Raw genomic sequence first — 17824 nt, forward strand, 5'->3', positions numbered from 1 at the left:
TACACATCACTGGCTATTCTTTGGCTTTTTTCTCTGGAAGACAGTAATATCTTCTGAATCATAATTAATTTACGTGAAGAACTTTAGTATGTTACTGATATAATAGGAATTATACCAGACTTGAGTTCAGCAATTAAGCTGTAGAGCCAAATTTTGCCACATTGTGTGATAACAAGGTTCCTTTCATTGTCTTTCTTTTGAAAGATAGATTCTGTTCATAGTCATTCATTCAATTACCTTACTTAGGATTTTTATAAAGCAGATTACAAATAGATTAGATTTAGGTTTCATTTGTGTTGTTTTGATTTGTTTGGTTTCTTTTTCCTGAAAATGATGTAGAAGAAATGTCCTGATATTTCATGTAAGCTTATTTTTCCTAATCAGTTTATTAAGTTTTCTGTGATGATGAGGTATGTTTGCAAATGCTAAAGAATTGTACGTTTTGCTCTATTCCAGTGCCTGATGACCTCTCCATGGAAGAAAGAGAAGAGCTTCTAAATATTCGTCGTAGGAAAAAAGAACTGATTGATGACATTGAGGTAATTGATTTACTGGAAAGATCCTTAGAAAACTGCTTCAGTAGATTAAGTTACAGTAAGCTGCAGACCTAGATATGAATTTCAGGTAATGGTTTTAAAAGCATATAAATGACTTAAGCTAAATACTCCTAGTTATGAACAGGATTTATGCATCATATGTGTGCTTTTAAAAATATTAACTTCTGAATTTTTTGTAATGCAATATGTGCAGATGTCCACATTTGATTTTTATAATCAAAAGCTCATTAAACAGCAGGTTTGCATCCAGGATAGGAGCGAGTGAGAAATGTGGATAAAGAAATCTTAATTGATAATGGAAGCTTGGTCTTCGTGCTCTGACCCAAGCACTCACTGGGAGTGCAGGTTCATGTGTTTAACAGTCATTCAGTTGTGGTAAAATCTTTAAATATCTAAGGAAGCCCTAAGATTGTTCACTTTTCTTCTGGTAAATAACAAATATTAGAAAATAGAACCTAATTATCGTATTATTATATGATAGATGATTTCAAAAGGAGTTCTAGTATAGGTTAATGTATTGTCCTTCCTTCTTTTGACAGAGATTAAAATTTGAAATTGCTGAGGTTATGACTGAAATTGATAATCTGACTAGTGTAGAAGAAAGGTAAGTAATGCCAACATATGAACATGATTCAGTTAAGACCTTGGTCTTCCAGGAACAGCAAGTGAAAATACCTTTCCCATGCTAAACAAACAATGGATCCACCTTTATTTAGTCTGTTATAAAGTCTCTAAAGCCTGACTTTATCCCATGCAGGTGTGTCATTTGTTTGGCTAGAGAATATGTTGGATAGTGTGTAATATTTTACTGTCCAGTTGATAAGGATATGGGTCTCTGAAGCTGCAGTCGCTTAAGGGATTTGAAAATAGTATCATAATTTTCTCCGTTATAAAAAGTGGATGTCTTGGTTTTGTAATGGAACATTCAAAGTAGCCAAAATACAAATTAAAAGCTCATCCAGAAGTTGTTGTTTTTGTAAAAGAGCAGCTGGTAAGTGCTCGTTTCTTCTTTGTCTCCATATGTAGCAAAACTACACAAAGAAATAAGCAAATAGCCATGGGAAGGAAGAAATTCAACATGGACCCTAAGAAGGTAGAGAAATTTTTTTTCTACTTGTCAGAAATCAAGTTTCTGCTTGTAGTATGATCTGTGACAAATACTTTCATGTTTTTCTTAAGAAACATTTCTGATAATGTAAGTTCACAGGCCTTACTGCATGTCCTGTAACACACGGAGCAGAGGGTTAAATTGGAAGCAGTGATCAGGTCATGTGCCAGTTGTGTGCTTCTTTCACTTAAGCAAATCTTTGATAATGGAGGTTACTTATCAACAATCAAATATGCCAGATATTGATTGACCTGGCTTGCTTTGTACCTGACAGAGGTGTTCTATGTTGATATGTCAAATATAATTAAAAAAAATTTTTGATGTGTGGTTATTAGTGAGGCCATACTTTTTATTCTTTAATGCTCTCCTATTTTTATCTTTCAAAATGCCTTTACCATGTCTTTTAATTTGTTCTCATGTAGACTTTTGTATTTGGATATCTAAAGTCTGTTTGTGGAAAAGGCGCGTGTGAACATCTGCATGTGTGTATATGTATGTACATATAGATGTGTACCCATCTGACTTGTACAAACTTGGTTACCAGTTTCAAGAAATCTGCTCTGCATTTAGCCAAGAAGTAATGCAGTTCTTCTTTCTGGAGTGCCTCTCTGTTTCTTAAATAGTTGATAATTTTCTGGAAAATTCGGGGACCTGCACATTCTCTTACAGACATCCCCTACAATAAAAGAGCTTCTTTGACATATTAGACCTTTAGCCTTTGCTTTTCATTTTTCATCTTCCTTCCTTTGTTTTACTGTCTTCTATTGTTTGTAATTGAGATTCTGAAATTGTGAAGAGTATTCTTTAGGGTCTTTTTGGAAATCATTTAGCATTTGTTTTTCTGTGTTCTTGACATGTTTTCTTTCCAATTGTATTGAATTAATTTACATTTTGGTGTCTTTTCTGAAATGTTCCAAGTACAGTGGTGGCTTCTGTTCTTCAGACTGTTTCAGTTTGCCAGAAATTCTCAAGTACAAGAACCCTTTCTAAACTGCTGGCCATGTCTTTTATTTTCCATTTTGGTGACTGCCTAACTTCTGCTGAGGGCCAAACCCCCAAATATCCTGGTACTTTCCTGTTGTCCTCCAGCTCTTTCAAGTCCTAGAAGTTTGTGGCAAAGTCACAGGATGATGTCAGATGCTTTCATTCCAGCATTAACTATTTTTTATTATGGTTCTTCCTGGATGAAATTATTTCTATAAATAGATGCTATGGCCATATTGCTACTGCAACATAATTTAAATGTGGTAAACAGTCTTAGAGTAGTAATTTCTTAATAGTGCCTGGGATCAGTGGTGGCTGCAGTAGCTGTCTGCTCTAAAGCTGGGTCATGGTGTTGTTTGCAGCTGCTACTTTAAGTTACAGACAGCTCAAGTATACATCCTTCTGCTGCTGGGAAAAGCTACCTTGGGTTCATTGGGAAAAGGTTTTTTTTCATTCATAAACAGGAGGGAAGATGGTATCTGGATTTAGGAATGCCAGAGAACTGGGGTAGTAATACTTGGGTTGAATCTACCAAGTTTCCTCCTTTAAACCAGGTAACAGAGGTCTCATGTTTTTGTATTAGCAGGAACACAGTGAGGTAATTTTCTTTTATCATTGTATTTGAAGATCTTTACACATTCTAGTGTGTGTGTAGAGCAATTCTGCCTTGCTCCCTCTGAAAATAGGTGTGTTTTATATACTTCCATGATGTCATAGAGGGTACCTGGGAGTTTGGATTTGGTGAGCTCATGTGGGAAGGGCTGTAATGGTAAAAGTTTGTAAAACACTTCAAGAATCCCTGTGCACAGACAAAGTGGTGCTTGAAATTGTGCAGTGCTGAAGTTGGTACTGCCTGTGTTGGGCCCAGGAAATGAATTCACTGTGACAAAGACAGGGTTTAAATAACTGCAAAATTTGTAATTGAACTACTGTAAAAGCGATGAAATTCAAAGCAGATTTTGCTGCAGTGATTTAAAAAAAATCCATGCAATATTTGTAGGGAATATTAAATATGTCTGTAGCTGTGAGTTTTGTGTGGGGAAGTTAAACTAGTACAGCTGTCATCTGTCTCCTGTCAGTCTACAGAAAGAAAATTTGCATCAAGACAAAAGATAGTGTAGGAGGTGGTGGGGGTTTGCTTGGCCTATTTTTGCCATTTATTCCAGATGCTGAAGTTGTTGTCCCAGACAAATTCCTTTTCCTGTCTGTTTGACTTCTGGTTCTTTTAACATCTTAGTAATAATTTTTAAAATATCCAGGAAAAGGAAAATTAAATTGATTTTTGCAGTATGGTGAAGTGTCTGCTTCTGTGCACAGAAATTTGTTTTCCATACTTTTAGTCAAGTCCATTATCAGTAACTTGCACAACTTCAAAACACCTATTCAGATCAGTCTATTTATACTAAGCATGAATAATATGGTCCAGGTGTTGAACAAGGGAATCTGCTGTTTCTGATATCAGAGGAAAGATTCTACTGTCAGAGATGAGAGCTTTTTGGATAACTTGGTATGGGAAAAAGTATTATGTTTTGTAGTCAAATGTTGTACAAATAAGCTTTGAAGGGATCAGTTTTGAGGAAAGCTCAGCAATTTCTGGTTCAAGATATAATGGATATACTTTTTGTAAAGAAATCATATCTGTTATGAAATGACTTACGAAAATATTAAGTTGTCAGAGTACCAGCCTGGCATCTAAAGTTTTCAGATGATGATAAAATCGTTTTGAGAGAATTGCATTCCAGACTTTCTAAAGAAAGCTTCAAGCTTTATAACATCACAGTTCACTTTCTTTGTTAAATTAGTCAGAAAACTGACTTTTTTTTTTCTCAGACAGGCAACCATTTCATTATTAAAAACTAGTATTAACCAAACAGAAGGATAGTAACTTTTTGGAATGTTACTAGAGGGCTATCTATGCTATATCAAAAAAATAATGCAATTTTTTCAGTTGAAATGAAGTAAATAATACTCTACTTGCAGAAATTGAAAAACTAGTATTTCTGAAATTCTGAAATATTCTAGTAGAGCATATTAGTAATAATTTATTAACCTCTTTGGTACTTATTTGGAATCCAAGACATTAAGGTTACTTAGAGTCTCCATTTCTGCTTTTCACCAGCATGTTGTTACAGTTTGAAGAAATCATCAGGAGTAGCAACATCTGTGTTGGGATCTGTGGGCTGTAAAGAGGATGGTTATCCCTGCATGACCTGCTCGGTGTCAGAACAATGTCCCTTCCATCCTTTCCATAATCTCTGTGTAACTCTTAGTCTCCTTTCTTTGCCGCTTTGCAGAGAGGTCTCTGGGCTTCCCTAGAGTGTGCCAGTTGTAGGGCAGTAATTTGTGGAGGAGTAGGAGTCCTGGGGCTTGATCATGTACCCTCTGAGGGACAGGGTAAGACTCTCCACCTGCCTTTGGTAGCAGCCTGACTGAGCAGCCCTTTGTGACTAGTGTAGCTCCAGTCCTTTGTGAATAGTTTAGTTCCAGCACAACCAGAATTCACTGATAATCCCAGTGTCAGCATAAACTCTTTTAAACCGGTTTCAGTATCTTCAGCTGTGACTTCCTTCTGCAAGTAGTGGCTTGATGTATTGGGTTGCAGTTTGTAGATTATACCAGATGCTTTATTTTGTGTCATGGTGGTAATTAAGCTGTTTCTACGTACCTCTTCATTATATGATTTTGCAGATTACAGCTCTGCAGACATTTATGCAATGTTGGGAACAGGCCAGCTCACGCATTAGCTCCAAAGAGCAACATGCAATCGTTATTCCATTAATATTTGATCTCTCTGTGGTTTAGGGATTCAAACTGCCACCTAGTACTTCTAGCCTTAAAAATGTGTTCTCATTTTCATCTTAAAACCAGGACTAAATATTGCTCGTCTAACAGAAAAGCATTTGTTTACCATTTTATTAAAAGAAATAAAAATCTGTCAGTTAATGTAGTTCTTAATGTGCTATGTATATGTCTCAGCTATGTATATGTGTCAGTATATTAATACCAAATGTTACGAGTGATATTTACATAAATGCTTGTGGAAGAAGACATAACATTCCTTTTCCTCTGGAATTGCTCTTCCTAGGGAATACAGTTTCTGATAGAAAATGACCTCCTGCACAACACTGCAGAAGACATTGCACAGTTCCTTTATAAAGGAGAAGGATTAAATAAAACGGTAATTGGAGATTACCTCGGTGAAAGGTAAAGTAGAAATATTGGAACTTTGCTCTTGAGCTCACAAAGCACATGTACAGGTTTTGGGTACCTTTCACAGGCTGCATGGAAGAACTGCTTGAGTACCCTGAGATCTGGAAGAGCTACAGTGGGGATGTAAAACTGCTACAGTATTGTGATAGGTTTTCTTCCTGTTAGGTTGTTAATTTTTAAATGGGTACATTGTGGAATGATATTTAATTAACTGTAACTTACTGTTTGGAGTAGTGCAGTATTTAATACCATGAGCTTTTAGAATGTTTGAGAGTTGTGTTGCAACACTACTGGTAACTCTTAGTACTGTGTCCAGAGAAGGAATGATTTACAGTCAGTAATAATTGACAGTAGAGAAATTACTTATGAAAAGAGGTACTTCCTGGGACAGTAGTTACAAGCAGGTTTTGGTGTAGTCACTTCCCTGCATGCAGAAGTCCCATTGCTAAGAAGGCGTCTCCAAGGGCAGCTGCGCCCAGTGCTTATCAATCCTGGTACAGTAAACATGCAGTGTGCATTTTTATGCACACTGTTGCAAAACACAATCAGAATGCAAATGACTTGCATTGCTGTGCAACCCAGGAACTGATTTTAAAAAGGCAGCTGAGAGAGGCAGCAGTGCAGTGGGTTGGAGTGTGTGTATGGACGTGCTGGCACATGTTCCAGTGCCACTTAGGGAGCTCTCGGAGGTGACTCATTTAGGATGTGCTCCTGTGGTGATGGGTTGTGGCAGGTCCCTTTTGAGACACTCTTCAGTCTGGTTCCAGCATCAGTGGCGTGGTTTTTGCTCAGCAGTTTCCTCTTGGCTTTCATAGGTTCAGTGAAAGTTTTTACTGTAATACGAGCATTTTGAAAATAGATCTTTGTTATGAAGTCACTGTGCAGAGCATGTAGACATGTCAACAGTTTTTATACAGCAGAATTATGTCTGAGGACATTCTCTCTTTCTTTGCCACCCCCTCTCAGGGGCCCATCATAAATTACTTCTGTATTCTAGCTAAATATAGCTGAAGACAAGACAAGGTTAGTCAACAGAATGAAATATTTATATAACATTGTTCCATAAAGGATATATTCTAAATTACTGACTTTTATAGTCTAACAGCACTCAGCAAACTGAAAAAAGTGAATGTAAAAATGGAATGAGATAACACTTAAAAATACAGCAAAAATAATAATAAATGAGGGATGAATTACATCCTAAAAAAGAGTTAAGATTTCTTTCTATGTGGGTAACTCTTCACTTCTTTTTTTAAGTGGCTTCCTGGAGCATTTGTGTTATTTGGCTTGTGTCTTGGGAGGTGTACCCAGCACAAGTACTGCATGCCTATAAACAAAATAAATAATTGGCTTAGAGTAAAAACATACCCCTCTCAAGTGCTCTTTTATTACACTCTCATGCCACTTCACTGAAAAGTAGTTGCCCAGTTGAATTGTGCATTGCTAAATTTGATGAGAATTGCTTGGATTTGCTGACAGAACTGGTGTGTTTTTCTGTAAACAATGTGGGAATCTGCTAATGAATGAACAGTTGGTTTTAAGGTATTTCCTCCTGAGTGTTACAGGTTAGTCTGACTATGCAGTTAGTCAGCAAAGCAGCAGCTAATTCCTGGTGGGTGCACACCTTTCTGTTTTTGGGTGGAGGCTGATACGCAGCATTCTGTCTTGGTGATGTATTTAAAGCACACCCTAAGGATTATAAACCTTTATTCTTCTGGCACATGAACTCAGGCATGGTTTAGGCCAAGTTCTGTCCATCCACACAGTTTTGTGTTCATTAATGTTTAAATGTTTCTTCTGCATTCAAGCACCCTTGTATTAAACAAAGCATAATTTGGCTCATGATTTACATACCAGTCTAAGAGATGGGTGAGAGGAAGTCCATTCAAAACCTATTCTGATTTTACTCAACTTTGTTGTACCAGTTTTTGAGAATGGAGTAAGGGTACATGCTAAGCAGCACTTCTAAAAAGCTGTTCTTTTTCTTGGATAGACTCAATAGAAGCAATAAGTTTTTGTTTCTTATCTTTGTACATAAATTAAGATACTGCTTTAATATTTTCTGTTCTTAGAGTGGAAAAAAGGTAGTTTGCTTATCATATGTTGTATGGCTAAGGAAATTAGTTTTACATTAACCATTGTTTTAAGAATTCGTGACAATTTCTGCAAAAGACTTCTTACTGAATAAATTTCTCAGGTATCCTCCTATGTCAAGGCAGGCACAGTAATAATAAATATGAAGCAAAGAAGGCAAGGCTATTTTTTAGGTTATTTAAATAAGCAGTTCTAAAATCAGTTCAAAGGTACTGGCTTTTGCTAACCTACCAGCAAAAATGGGCGAAGTACTAGTGTTAAATATTAAAATACCTCTCAAATAAATGTGTAGATTTTCTGATGACTTGATCAGTATGATTATTTCCTTATTTATTTTCAGAAGCAAATCAAAGTATCTATCAAGTCTTTAAAGATCAGAATTGTAATCGTCTATTTAATTTGTCTTTCACAGAGATGAATTTAATATTAAAGTTCTTCAGGCTTTTGTTGAACTCCATGAGTTCGCTGATCTCAATCTTGTACAAGCCTTAAGGTGAGTTCTTTCTGTTTTTTGACCTGAGCTCCCTTTATCAAATTGCATGTTTATATGAGTCACTGTGTTGATTTATTTGTAAAAAAGCTGCTCTACAGCTCAGCACAACTGTACAAATTACTGTGCAAGTGAGCAGAGACAGCTCCGTTTAACCCTTCTGATGGCTTGTGTGTGTGCTGCCTTTGGGGGTGAAAACTCCTGATTATTTCAGACAAATACATGCAACTAAAACAGCTGTTACTCCTTGGTGTGCCTGCCATATGTGGAGATTTGAAGATCTGTTTTCTATCTTAGCACAGAGATAGGTTAAAAAAGAAATAAGCTCTTTACTTAAATAATTTTCTTCCTCCTTTTCTTCCACCTCAACTTGTCCTTCTGGGCAGGGAGGGGGAGAAATCCTCTGACCATAGTCACTGATTATGTTCAGTCACAGAGAGGTAAACTTTGAAATTAGTGATTTCTTTCTGCTTCCCTCAGTTTCCCACTTGTCATGTGAAAGAAAGTGTGATTTCTTAGTTTATTTTTTCCCCTTGCTATGTGAACAGTTCCCTTGATTTATCTGGGATGCTTGCATACAGTGACCTTGTGAGATCCCTTCTCAACTTGGTGAAAATCTGTAACAGATTGAGCAAATTAAGTTGGCTTAGACAGTTTTGCCTGGTTTTTTTGCTGCGAGTGACTCCCTCCTGACACCAGATAAATGGAAGTGTCCGTGTGATCTTTGTTTCTGGTGCAGTGCCTTGTGATGTGGAGTCAGAACAGCTTTGCTATGGTTGAATGATGTGGTGATGATAACTTGAGCTGCCTGAGGCTTGAGCCAAAGAAGCCTTTTCTGTGGCTGCTGAAGCTTGTCTGGGAAGCTTCGTATTCCTGTCTCTTTTACCCAATTTGATGTTAGGTTTGACTTTCTTCTTCCTCAGCAGCTGCTACTATTAAATGTTTGTATTTTGGTAGCTTACAAAATTCGTGATCTGGGTTGGAACCTTGCACGAGGTGAGTAAAGACAGTATATAGAGCTGACAAACTAAAGATGGCCTGTGACACTTGAATATAATGTCCTGAAATGAAAACTGGTGAAGACAGGAACAAATGGTTGTTATATGGCATCCAGTGTACAGGGAATAGTGAGAACTTGTTTTGCATGGCAGAGCATGTAACTTTGCTGGTTTAGATCCTGGTTTAATTCAGATAATTCTTTTGCTAAGAGATAAAAGAATAAATGATGAAATTAATTGGAACATTTTAGTGCCACCATGTGCCAAAATAAATTTGTGAAGACTTCTGTCCTGTATGCATTCCAGCGTACCTCTGTGTAGAAATAGTTACAAAAGTCAACTCTGTATTCCAGTTCATGGTGCTAAGCAGCAGCAAGATCTGCTGCATGTATTACAAAATTACTGAAATGATGGCATGAGTTGCTCTTTTTACGACCTAGGTCTGATTCTTGTAGGGTGAGCTTACAGTAGACAGGCAGCACCTCTCTAAGCAGTGGGGTTTTCTTGTTGTTACCATTTTTAAAAGGTTTTGTATGAATTTAAGTAAATATGTTAAGTCTTTCTGTATTCCTTGTTTCTCTCTCCTTACACCAGAAATATTTTGTGTATTGTGTCTTTTTACATTGTGAATAAAGTCTAGCTGACTGTTCATTGCTTTCTGTAGCCAGAAAACCCAGGGAGGATTGAACTCATTTTTTCCCCCCATAGCATTCTCGTGGCAAAAATGGGATGCATACAGAAAATTGTTTACTAGGCTGGAAAAAAGAGAGAGCCTCAGAATATGAACTGCCATATTATCTTGCCTGATAGCATGCAGTGTTGCTGGCTGAGTTACTGGGCTAGCCATCTGTGCATGTTGCTTTATAATAGCTCCTGACTTGTGTGTTGAGAGATTGAGAACATATTTCTAGGACATTCTATATAGGCACTGCTGATTTTTTTTCCTTTTTCCGTTTGTTTTGGGTTATTTGTAATAAATACTTACTATGTAAATATTGGAATGAGTCTAACAACTATTCTTCCCTTCTGTAGGCAGTTTCTGTGGAGCTTCAGACTCCCAGGAGAGGCTCAAAAAATTGACCGTATGATGGAAGCTTTTGCTTCACGCTATTGCCTTTGTAACCCAGGAGTCTTCCAGTCTACAGGTCAGTCACAGGAAACAGGAGTTCTTAAGTACTTGAATGGTCCAAATACAATTTTATATATATATATGTATGTTCTTATACATCTGATGCAAGGAGATAATGGCCAGTTTGGAAGTTGAGGATAAAATAATATGTGAAATGAGGAATACCTGGGAAGTGAGAACATGTGACTGTCTAATCCAGGAGGTGCAAACTTATGGTCAGAATGCATTTTCATTTATAAAGCTTCGCAGAACTACACAGAATGCCCTGGCATTTTTGGTCTGTTTGGTTATATACACAAATAGTTTCCTCTTGATCACTTAATTTGAGGATTAGATAGGATGGGAAAAGGCTGGTGTAAAGCAGGTCTGTAGCTGCTAGAGAGGAAAATAGCTACTGAAAACAAACTGCTGAAGATGCAGGCACAATTTTCCTCTCTCTAGCAGGTTTTCATCCTGCTTTTTCTTACACAGAGTCTTGTACTTGAATTCTGGGAGAATTTACTATAATCATAACCATGGCAAGAAGCATGATAAGATTTCCTTTGTCATCTTCTGATATTATCCAGTAGTGCTAGCTGCCTGCTGAATGCCACAAAATTGAGTCAATGTAATTTTCAGTCTTTTTAAATGCAATCAAAATATTATTTTGAAGAGACCATTCTTTCTCTTTGGAGAGAGCTTTGGAAATACTTTGAGTAGGAGGAGGCTGATGGACCAGGTTTATTATAGCATCCACCACTATGATTTAGGCAAAATCTGTGCAGAGAACATTTTGCCCAACACTTCAGCGTTTGAAGTGAAATGTTAATTTAGGGTGATAGCAATGATTTCATAAGAGTTTAATTTTTTTTTTATTCTCATACAATTTTCTTATACTTGTTTGTTATTTGAATTGTAACCTTTTTTTTAAATTGGGCTTAATTCAACAGCTTAAAGAAAGATTTTAGACTTTTATGTACAGCATTCAGGATGTTTTGAGTGTTCCTTTATCAGTCAGGATGAGGTATATACTAATTTTACGGGTTTGTACACACAGCACATGGGAAGGTAAACCATTTTTCGAATCTGATTTCAGATACATGTTACGTGCTTTCATTTGCCATCATTATGTTGAATACCAGCCTGCACAACCACAACGTGCGAGATAAACCCACAGTGGAGAGGTTTATCTCCATGAATCGTGGAATTAATGAAGGTGGAGACCTTCCAGAGGAATTGCTAAGGGTAAGTTAGGCTGGGTAAGACAAAGCCTGGCTTTGTGTTTGTAATAGCAGACTTAAAAGCATGTACAACAGTTCTCAGGCAGATTTGTCAAGGGAAGGCAAGGGAGCGTTTTCTAGGATGTGTAACCATTTGAGTAGCTGAAAGAAGCATATTCTGATATTCACAGCTACTTTGAGCTAGTTCTCCCTATATCCAACCTTTGTTGAGAACAAGCTGTTTCAGAGTAAATGCTCTGTGCATCTCTCAGTAGTTTGCTTATGGCAAAATTCTTGTGCAATTGGCTTCTTATGAAAAAGAGTAGTATTTCTAGATAAGTCAGAAAAAATAGTAAAAATTTTTGGTTTTCCTTATTGCCTCTCTTTTTTTTTCATGTGTCTTGTGGAGCTCCCTCCTTGAGAAATCAGTATAAATATTTACTGCTGTAAGACAGTGTGATGGGCTACACCATTTTCTGAAAACCCAGATTCATTTGGCAAAACTTGTACTAAATGAGACTGATCCTGAAACCTTTGAAATACTAAATGCTGAAGATAAAATAAAATTGTCGTTGCTAGGAGTGCTTAAGAAATTTGTACTGAAGAGAGACTTGCTTATAGATGAAGTAGTTTAAAATCAATCATGATCAAAATAGAAAGCAAAGATTGACAAGGGGGTGGTCCAGAATTTTATGGACAGTATTTCCTGTGCTTTTTATAGAAATGGTCTATGAAGCAATAAGATATCCTGGTTGCATTTTCTCTTAAGACATTCATTAATAAGGTCTTTTTCCTCTTTATTTTTCTAGAATTTATATGAAAGTATTAAGAATGAGCCATTTAAAATTCCAGAGGATGATGGAAATGATCTAACGCATACATTTTTTAATCCAGATAGAGAAGGTTGGCTGCTGAAATTAGGTTAGTCACAAGGGCAGTTCTGCTGCTGTATGTTTGTTCATTGTTAGCATGTTTGCTGCTCCGTGTCTACCTGCTTTCTCGTGAAGGTAACAGGTTGAACTTTTTATTTAAAAACGTGTGAACCAAAATAAGTAGCTCCTTTGCGTCTGAAGGCTGTTACTTCTTATTTTGCATACCCAAATTAGCAATCTTGTTTCAAACTTCGGAGTTTTATTTCTGAGATCTGAGAAATAAAAACTCGGCGGCAAAAAGGAAACACCACATGGTATTTACCACATGCTGTGACTGATAAATAACAACTAAGTCTCCATAAGGTCATTTCAGAAAACTGTGTGTGATATTTCAACACAGTTTTCTGTGTACAAAAAAAGGATGTCTCCTCAAATAGTTACTTTTGTATGTCTTTTTTTTTTCCATATTATTTGTGAGTTTCTCTTGGTTTGGTTTTGGCTATGATTTTTTAATGAGTGGTTTAAATGTGCCTTCTTGTTTTCCTTATGGCCTATGACCTATCACCTTTCTGTTCTGTGACTGGCTGTCTCTGCTTATTCTGCATTAGGAGGTACGTATCTGATTGCTTTCCAGTCCCCTCTTCTTCAGTTGCTCATTCTTTTATTTTCTTCCTCCTTCCTCCTGGTTTTTTCTTTTTTCTTTTTTTTTTTTTTTTTTTAAATCAGATTTGTTGTAGCATTTTGCTTTTTCACTCAGTGTCACTAACAGTGTCATCAGTGGTGCTCTGAGGGACTGGCATGTCAGTGTCTAACTCACATGCAAGTGAGTTCAGCAAAAGAAGGAAGCGTTTACATGTAAAGCAGAAAAATAAAGATGACTTCAGCACACTTCTCTCATTCGTGGAAAAACATAACAAGGAAAGAATAATCTCCACTGAGAGTAAACAATGTCTCACTCTGTCATGAAGTTTCAGAGTGGTTATGTTACTTGTTTATCAATGATAATAGATTATTGAAAGATAGATTACATTTGAACTACAGTTGTAAAAGCTGTTCTTTTTCCTGCTTATTTTCTCTTTTAAATAATACATTTAGCTCACTTAACAGAGTCTTAAATGTGCTTCAAATTTAGGGTTGCAGAAACCTCAGGTATTTCAGTCTCCTGGCACTGCGAGGTGCCTTTGTTTTTACAGACTCTTGTAAAGTTGATGGGATTCACTTTTTCACTTGACCTTAGGGAATTTTTTTCCCATGTAAAGGAGACTGACACTTTGTTTTAACAGTTGTTTTTCAAAACAATAAGTTTTTAAGATTTAAACACCAGCACACACTTCAGTAGAGTCAGTTGTTGGCCACTTGAATGTGTTAAAGTGGAAGAACTTTGCACTTGGAGAATAGTGACTGAAGTGTGAAAAGGGATGTGTGCTGGGGTGCACATGGGGAGGATGGTGAAAAAAGAGCCTGGACAGAGCCCTGGGCCCACTCTGCTGGTTGCACCTGGAACCTGGTAGTCATGCTTGTGCTGGAAGGAAGTGGATGTGAAAAGGAAGCATTTGGAATTCATTCACATGCTCTGCAATGTTGTGTTCTGACCTCTGTGCTACAGATGCTGTGGAGCTCCTTTTCTAACTACAAAAAAGCAAAGCTCTTGCTTTTTGACCTGTATTGGCTCAGCTGGCACAATTTCAAACGTGACTTTGCAGCTTTTCTCCATTTGGTAGTATGAGATGATGGTTAACAGAAAAGCCTTTCAAGTTGATGTAGGTGGAATGTGCTGCTTGGAGAAGAGGTTGAGTATAAGGCTGTGCTGTGCCTTTGCTGTTGCCAGTGCTCCCTCATAAACTTCTACACATAATGTGAGTGCAGGCAAGTGTGAGTGTGTGTAGAGAAGTGGCAACATCCTCTGGGGAAGAAACTGCCCATTAAATAGATCTAATGAAAAATAGAGGAACCAAGAAATTGAGGAAGCAATGACTGAAAGTAAGTGAGAGCTGCCAGGTACTTCTGCACAGGCTGTCTCTGGCTCTGGTGCAAAGTCAATAAACCAGAGGTCAGAGGACTGAAAACTGTGCCTGAGTCTTTGCTGTGTGGGATGCAGATGAGACACAGAGCACAGAAAACCCAGTAGTAAAAGAGTGTGTGAAGCAGAAGGGTGTTACACGCAACACTCCCACAGTGTGAGGGTTATTTGAATAAAGAAATGAAACGTGTCCAGAAGCCTCCGGTGAATCAGCCTGGGAATGCCTGGAGCTGTGCTTCCATGAAAGACTGCATTTTTTTTCAGCAGAGACAGACTGGTACAGACTAATACATTGCTAGTTTAGATGCAATGACCAGAAATAAACCTGACAGTCTTTTTATTTTTTTCCCCCCCCATTTTATTTCTTTCTTCTCCCTCGAGTTTCCTATTTGCTAGGAGTCTTAAACTGTATGTTGAGAGTGCTGTCTCAAGCCACATGGTTTGCGTTTTTACAGTCCTTTCTGTTGGGAAGCTCTTCTTGTGAAATGGGTAGGGCTTCCTTCGGTTCTAGAAGATCCTGATATTAAAAAGTTGTGTATTGTTGAAATGCTAAGGAGACGAACTCCTCTATGACGGTTTAAGTGCTCAGTTGTGATAACGCATAAAAGCTGAAATAGAAAGTTTTAAATGAAACTATAAACATGACTAAAGACTACTTGCAGGCTCTGAGTATATCAAGACAGTATTTTGTATCTGGTGTTTCTCACAGCTCTTCCCATTTATGCAGTTGTGCCCTTTTTTTAGTATTCCATCTCTCACTATATTGATTTTTCTTTGGGCAGAAGATGGATATCGTGAAAATTTCATATATTGTAAAATTCATCTGTCCAAAAGACTGCTCTGGGTTTTAGAATTTAGAAGGCTGGGAGGGTGCAGAAAGCTTTTGGAGAGTTTGCTGCTCTGAATTGTTCAGAGGTGACCATGTTAAGTCCGAGTGCCAAACCTGGCAGCCAGACAGCAATTCTGGTTTTGTCTATCTAGACTTAGCCAGAGCCTATAAATAGACATCTTTATCTTGGTAGACCTAAATTATCATTCAGTTCTGCATTGTTTGAAGCATGGTGTAATGAAAATGAATGCAGCAAGTTAAAAACTGAAACCTGCTGAGTGCTAGTGAGTCCTCCTTGGAGCAGCTTGACACGTTATGAGCTTTCAGACTTTTCTGCATAATGAGTGGTGTTGGTACCATGAAATTTTCTGCCATCCGCTCTAAGGTATTTTGAAATTGTTGCCTATGCTCTCTTTGCTAGTGCCCAAGTTAGATCTGTTTTGCACAGGGAGATGTTTCCTCGCCTTAAACAGCTTCTCTTGGCAAATTTCTTGGTTTGTGTAATATTTTCTTCTCGTTTGAAGGAAACTGTGACATTATTCCCCCAAACTGGAGAGGAAATGATTCCAGCCAGACATATGAGTGTGTTAATTTTTTCTGCCAGTCAGGCGGTTACGGAATGCTTGGAGATGGTCCAAAAGCTTCACATCCGGGCCTGTCCCTCCAGTGGTGCTTATTCCAGCACATCTGTCCTTGGGAGGATGTTGTTTCTCTTCCCTGATCTGGGGTGAGAGAAGAGTGCTGGGTGATCAGGAAACCAGTGCCTTCCGGTACCTGCTTGGCTCTTGTGGTGACTGAGGCTCTTCCAGGTCGAGGCAATCAGTGCTGTGGTCAAGGGAAGATGCTTTTTAAAAGAAAGCCAAACTTTGATCCAACCAGCTGTGCAGTTGCTGAGTCTTTTCTGTCTGGTGATATCTAAATGAACTCAGGAGGAGAAAAAACATTCTTGGTGTATGCATCTCCTTCAGCTCTAAAACTTTTATATAAATGAGCTGAAGATTTGGGTAGAATTTTCTAACTTTAGATACCTTGTTGCCTTTAGCCTTAAGGCCTTTTTTACTTAGAAGATTTGTTTCCTAAGTCATTGCCAGTTGTTTTTCCCTTTATTATAGATGATTTCTTTTACCTTGTTGCCTAGTTTGTACTTTGCTCAGAGTTAAAAAAAAAAATAATCCTATGTTGAGTTACAAAGGTGAAGAGGGTTTCTGTTTCTGTACATTTTGCCTTGTAGCCTTTCCTTGTAGCTTACTTACATTTCCACATGCTGTGGAAGATACCATGCTTCTATACTTCATTATTTGAGATGTCTGTGCATTTTTGTAATCAGCTTGATCTTTCAGAAGTATGTCACTTATCTCTCCATTTCTGTAGATGTTTATGGGTTCATACTCTGGTTTTCTTGATCCTCTTCTGCTAACTTAATTCCTCCCAGTCTTAATCTTTAAAAGGCTGGGAGCTGGAATAAGAGATGAAGTACGGTACTAAACCCTTTGTTGTTGTTTTGTGAGCCTACAGCAATCTCAGCCAAGGACAAGAATGTTTTATTATCACGTTTTTACCTATTAATGTCATGTGCAGAGTTTACAGGCCACAGTGCCTTATCAGCCAGCTGCTTGGGCTGCAGCCCATTGTAAAGGCATATTAAATGTGTTTTATGTGGTGACCCCTGCAAATTTGATTAGTACAGATTAGATTTTGAGCTTTATTAGCGTTTCTGTGCTGTTGACAGCTGCAACTCAGTAATGGCGTGGGGAGACAGAGACTTGCATGTGAGAGTAGTTCCTTATCCTGCCAAAAAATCCTGACTGACTGCTTTTTTTTTTTTTTTCCATTTTTCTTTTCTTTGGAAGAGTAACTGATAGCTTGGTGGAGCAGGGACTTAAGGTCTGTTTTCATGGCTCCCACGAGTGCTGTAACCCAGTGGGCTACTGGCTGTTTTAGGGAAAAGGGAGCAGTAAGAGGGTTGTTGGAAATGCTTACTCTTTGTGGCTTCCCTTGAGCTGGGAGATGTTTCATGACAAAAGCTTCATCAAAACTGCAGCATGATTACAAAAGGTTTCAGGTTTGAGAAATCTGGCTTTTCCAGAGAGAGGGAGTGTTGTTGGGAAAACATTCAGCAAGCTCAACTGCTGTTTACTGCTTGGCAATTCATATTGTTCTGGGAGTGTGTGTTTTAGGTCTGTTGTTTCTTTCTCAAATTATAAATAGGTCTTCTTTTAAATATATGGTTATTACTGATTTTTTTTATTGTGTTTTGGCATGATACCGGAGTTTATGAGAAGCACTTTTGTTCAGTTTAAGCTGCTCTGTGATAGTAACCTGTTTCCCTGTTTG

At 37.7% G+C, this 17824-nt stretch overlaps 1 protein-coding gene across 3 annotated transcripts in view; it reads left to right on the plus strand.

The window, feature by feature from the left end:
• CYTH3 (cytohesin 3) overlaps positions 1-17824 on the plus strand; it is a 48897-nt gene that overhangs the window by 24498 nt on the left and 6575 nt on the right. For 2 of the 3 annotated variants that reach the window (XM_039560443.1, XM_019281630.3), the window contains exons 2-9: positions 457-539; positions 1097-1161; positions 1584-1650; positions 5735-5853; positions 8366-8446; positions 10474-10586; positions 11646-11794; positions 12579-12691. In XM_039560443.1, coding sequence (XP_039416377.1) covers positions 457-539; positions 1097-1161; positions 1584-1650; positions 5735-5853; positions 8366-8446; positions 10474-10586; positions 11646-11794; positions 12579-12691 — 790 coding nt within the window. Of the gene's footprint in view, positions 1-407; positions 540-1096; positions 1162-1583; positions 1651-5734; positions 5854-8365; positions 8447-10473; positions 10587-11645; positions 11795-12578; positions 12692-17824 lie in introns of those variants that run through there. The other variant, XM_010392450.4, reaches the window with a different exon arrangement.

Source organism: Corvus cornix, chromosome 14 (assembly GCF_000738735.6).
Source record: "Corvus cornix cornix isolate S_Up_H32 chromosome 14, ASM73873v5, whole genome shotgun sequence".
NCBI lineage: Eukaryota > Metazoa > Chordata > Aves > Passeriformes > Corvidae > Corvus > Corvus cornix.